Here is a 4816-nt window from a genome sequence, read left to right as displayed (position 1 = left end):
GAACTATCCAATCCAAGAATTCAAATGATTTCCTAAAAATCAACTCAAAAATTTCAAACCATAAATAGAATCCAAAACCAAAAACTAATTTCTAAAATCAAAATTTCAGGATTAAAATCTCAAAAACCCAAAAATTCCTTGACACTTAAAATTCGCTTTAGCAATTTTTACCTATTTTTTTCATGTCTTTTTATGTGGATTTAAGCACGATTTATATAGGTTTTTTTTACAAAAGTTTTAGGGATTTTTTATTTAATAATAAAGATTGAATCTATCTCAAACATATTCAATCTCATTTATTACCTAATTTAATCTTTTGATTGATATTACCAGCTTAATTGCTGAATTTCTAGAATCGAATCCTCGGTATCAAATCAAAATTCCTTGATTCCCTTTCCTTTTTTATTTGTTTTTTTCATTTAATTTTTATGTAATTTTTATTTAGGTAATAATACCAAAAAATGAAATTATACTACGGGCTCCAAGTCTAAATGCCAAAAAACCATGTGCAAGGCTTAAAATCAATTCAAAGCTTAATTATTCAAAGCCAATTTGAAAATTCAATAGACATTTGAAAAACCCAACGATTCCAATAAATTCAAAATTGAGAATTCAAATTCAAGCTCCTAACGAAATGAGATGTTTACCGTTGACATGAAATATTAATTTTAATTAAGTTTTCTTCCCAACGCTTTTAATTTTTTATTTGAATCAGGAATCATCAGTGTTATCATGAATCTCACAAATTAAAGCCTCATTTCACCAAAACTTTGCTGAAAACAGAACCCAGGTAGCATTAGGAAGTTGATTGTCTCATTACACGCCAGCTCCAACTAGAAGATCCACTGTTTCATCAGAAAAATAACAAAAAAATAAAAACAAAAACACTCAGGATGCCGGAACTGATATACATACATATATATATATATATATATATGATATAGATATAGATATATGGATAACATGTGGAGGTACCATAAATTCTACGGATGCTCTCTCTCTTTCACTCTCTATTATTCTTAAAATACAACGCACTCCATTAAATAACCTTGGCTCCATCCATTGCCTTATAACAAGAGACACACGTATGTATATGTTAATATATATTGATATAATGCTAAAAGCTATTAATTACTGCAAGCATCTGATCTTGCAGCTTGATTAATTATATATCGATGGAGCTGAACCTGAAACACCGATCGAGTGCCAAATCAAGACATGACGAGTGAGATCGATCAATATTGATGAGGCCACAAGAATGCCCCCATTGCATATGCTCTCTTCTCATCAAGGCTGCCCATGAAACTTAGTCCATATTCTCTCAGAAGCATGTCCACTTTCCACTCCTCCATCTTCTCATAATCTGCTTTTGTGTAGCGAGGATAGTGGATGGGCATCTGGAACCCCGATGAGAAATGCATTTCTGTAGTAGTCTGGGACGTCTGGTCACAGTTTGAGACCTTTGAGCTCTGAATGACTCCGCTGCCATGTCCTCCATTTTGTTTGCTTGCCATATTGTTGCAGTACTGCAAGTTATTAGGTTCCTTTGGGTAACCCAAAACATGACATGCTGAATGAAGAAACCATCTTAAAGCCATGTTTCTTCCCTCTATCTCTTGTCTAACTATCCACGAGGGAAGGTCAGAATTCAGCTCTAATTTAAGCAAGGATCGCTAAGCAAAGGCCCTATACATATTAACAGGCGAAGGGCAAAAAACGTGAGGGACAAAACTGCGTATTACATGCATCAATCAAGGAAAACTAAGTATCCCATACGAAATTTAAATTAATGATTAGCATTGATTGCTTTGAATTTGCTTGCTTGAATTTAGCGTTAGGTTTTGTTTAATTATAATTATTATATATGAATGGAGTGCCAGCTATGCTATATGCACTGCTTGGGTGGTTACTCGTGATCTTTCCGTGTATGACATCAACGAGCATCATTGAGTTGCGTGTTTGGGCACCATGCTCATGTCCAATAATTTCGAGTACCTTGTTGCCTAAGGTTTCATTCTCTTTACATGGCTAACTTCAAGGGCTAGCTGTTTAATATATATAACCTATACTATCAAAATATAGAATATATTTATATATATATAGCCTATAATTACTAGCTAGTATATACGCGTTTAATTTCTTTATTTTATAAAAAAGAAATTTTTTGTCAAAAAAAAAAAAAAAGAGCTAAGAGGAGAATTCAAGCTTTTCTAAAATGCTCTTGATAGTCTTGTTAAAGGAAAAATATGATGCAAACGTCATTATTTTATGACCCTATTTTATAAACTAGAATAGAATAACTAGAATAGAATTAGGATATAGGATAACAATTATTTCCAAACAAGGGATGTAATTAAAGAGTTTGTTTCAACAACAACGTATAAAAGGGTAATGACGAGGAATAGAATACTTGACATATAAAAGGGTATTGACGGAGGATATATAATATGGTGCCTATATCTATATATGATAACAAGGGTCATAAAATTTGTAGGTTTTGGATCTTAACTTATATAGATAAAATTAATTGGTCGCTAATGATTAAGCCTTTTTATATTTACAACTTGGGTATCTTTATTGCGACGCTAATATTAATTAATTTTATCAATTAAGTATAACCTATATATACATATATCTTGGGATATGGTGATATAAAATAAGAGAAAGCATTGTTTTATTGAACACTAGAACTAAAAGACAAGTAGAATAACTTGAGTTAGAAGAGATGGATTTATTGATTATATTTTATACGTAGTCAAAGATTAAGGAGATTAATATTGGTAAGCATGAATTATTCAAGTACTTTTGTCGACGGGATATCATTACATTGAGCCAAATTGCAGTGTATTGGTTTATATCTATTTGGTACTAGGGTTGGTCCAAAATTATAAGTGGGTTTGGGTTGGGCTCCATCGCAGGGCTGTTGGGGAACATGCAAAAGTGCAAATTAAGATCTAGATACTGTATTAGCATGTGAGATGGATGAAATGTAATTTAGTCAAAATGAAAATGACAACAATTGACATAAAATTGAAGGATGAGGATCAAACACGCGCTTCAAAAGTCAAACGGTTATGGATTGGTCCATCCTTATCCCTGCCAAAAAGTACACCAACGATGCAGAAGCCGAGTTGCATATACAGTCCCATAATGTTGCAATACTAAGGGTTACGGTCCTATATATATATATATATATATATATATATATATCCAGAATTGAATTAAAGCTATATGCATGGGCCTTTCGCCTCTATGAAAACATGCATCGCCACCGCCTCTGCCTCATCACATCATGTCGCATATTAATAAGCTCGTCCTCCTCGTAATTAAGTTCTCAGTGCTGGTTTGAAACTCTTTGAGAAGTTTCATTACCCCATTTTTTTCTTTAAAAACAGAAAAATAAATCCTTGAAAGGTAGCTTTAAGGGTTTGGTTAAGGAGAGTAGTTTAACATGCATTAATTAAGGTTATTGTTAGAGGAATTAAGCATATGTGTTTAATTAAATGCATTGAAAATCATTAAGTAGTAGTAGTACTAAATTACGGAAAGGCGAAACAAGACAGCAGGTTTGGGGAAAGAAAGTCAAAATCACGCCGCTCTTGTATAGCAAAAGGCAAAACAAGTACGTTCTTTGAAAGTCTTTGCTGGCTGCATGCATTAACTTCAACGAAACCGCATTCATTTTGATCCAGATCAATGGTTAGTCAATATCGAATTGAAAAATTACGGTGAAGAAGTTGAAAAGATTTTTTCAAGGTCTAAAATAATTTTTAAATTTGATATCGTTTCCACTAAGCTTTAAATTTGATATACTGGTAATGATATCGAAACCAATAACAAAGTCTTTCTAGAAAAGTAGAGATCCTAAAATCTTTTGAGTTATTTGACATCCTAAAAAGATTTGAAAGGTAACAGGGTTACTGACAAAGTCTGTAGAAAATACATTTTTATCAACGGTTTTGAAGAAGATTTTCTGTTTGGTCCAAAAGTGTTTGGGTAAGACAAGAGGGTTTGCTATGGTTTGAGCTGCACCAGTATCAAAGAAAGCTGTGATTGTTATAAAAGGGGAATATTTGTGAGTGAAGATCTGTACTGGAGCTAAGGGTAATTTTGAGGGTTGAAAGATGAATTTTTTTGAGTTCTTGAACTGACATATACTCATAACATTGATTATCTGTGAAATCATCTAAGTATTCTGAGTAGTCTGAATCTGTATACTCATCATCATCAAACTGCTTAATCATAAACAGGGATCTTTTATTCTGCTCATCATCAAGAGAGAAAATTGATTCAAGATCATCATCTGAGAGATTGATACCTGAGATAGTAGCAATATCTTGGATCATCTTGACTGACTTTTTGTCTGACTTTAGGCAGTTCTTTGAGAAATGTCCTGGTTTTCCACAGAGAAAACATTTTGAGCTTTTGATCTTTGGGTCTTTCTTCTTTCTTGCAAATTTAAATCTTTGAAATCTTCTGAGTTTATCAGCATATCTGAAAAACTTCTTGTGTCTGGGTCTGGAGATTATTGGAGGTCTGAAAGGTCTGAATCTTCTGAAATGCTTCTTTTTCTTGTTGTTGCAAAAACATGTGGGATCTTTGGAAGAACATTTGATTTGAAGTCCTGAGGAGGAATAAGAACAGGGCTTTTCGAGCTTTTTGGAGTTGTGCATCAAGGTTTTGATGTATTTGTGCTCTTTGTAAATCTTATCAGGGCTTTCAGCATCATCTTGTAGATGTCTCCAAGGGTCATAAATTTGACATCAAGGGATCTGAGGTTCAACTGGGTTCTTGTTTGCTGGGTAAGTTCTTCTGG

General features: G+C 33.2%; 1 protein-coding gene across 1 annotated transcript; it reads right to left on the bottom strand.

Moving 5' to 3' along the window:
* Window positions 1-905: 905 nt before the first annotated feature.
* On the bottom strand, window positions 906-1746 carry LOC111274065 (uncharacterized). Its single transcript, XM_022858719.2, has one exon. It carries the CDS (start codon window positions 1596-1598, stop codon window positions 1236-1238), a length of 363 nt encoding a protein of 120 aa, XP_022714454.1. The 5' UTR covers window positions 1599-1746; the 3' UTR covers window positions 906-1235.
* Window positions 1747-4816: the final 3070 nt, after the last annotated feature.

Source organism: Durio zibethinus, chromosome 26 (assembly GCF_047325235.1).
Source record: "Durio zibethinus cultivar Kanyao isolate XHJ-2024 chromosome 26, ASM4732523v1, whole genome shotgun sequence".
In the NCBI taxonomy this organism is placed as follows: domain Eukaryota; kingdom Viridiplantae; phylum Streptophyta; class Magnoliopsida; order Malvales; family Malvaceae; genus Durio; species Durio zibethinus.
This window is presented reverse-complemented; position numbering and strand designations above follow the sequence as displayed.

What these genes read in the sequence shown, in the direction of transcription:
- LOC111274065 (XM_022858719.2), bottom strand. Translation starts at nt 1,598, where the DNA reads ATGGCTTTAAGATGGTTTCTTCATTCAGCATGTCATGTTTTGGGTTAC.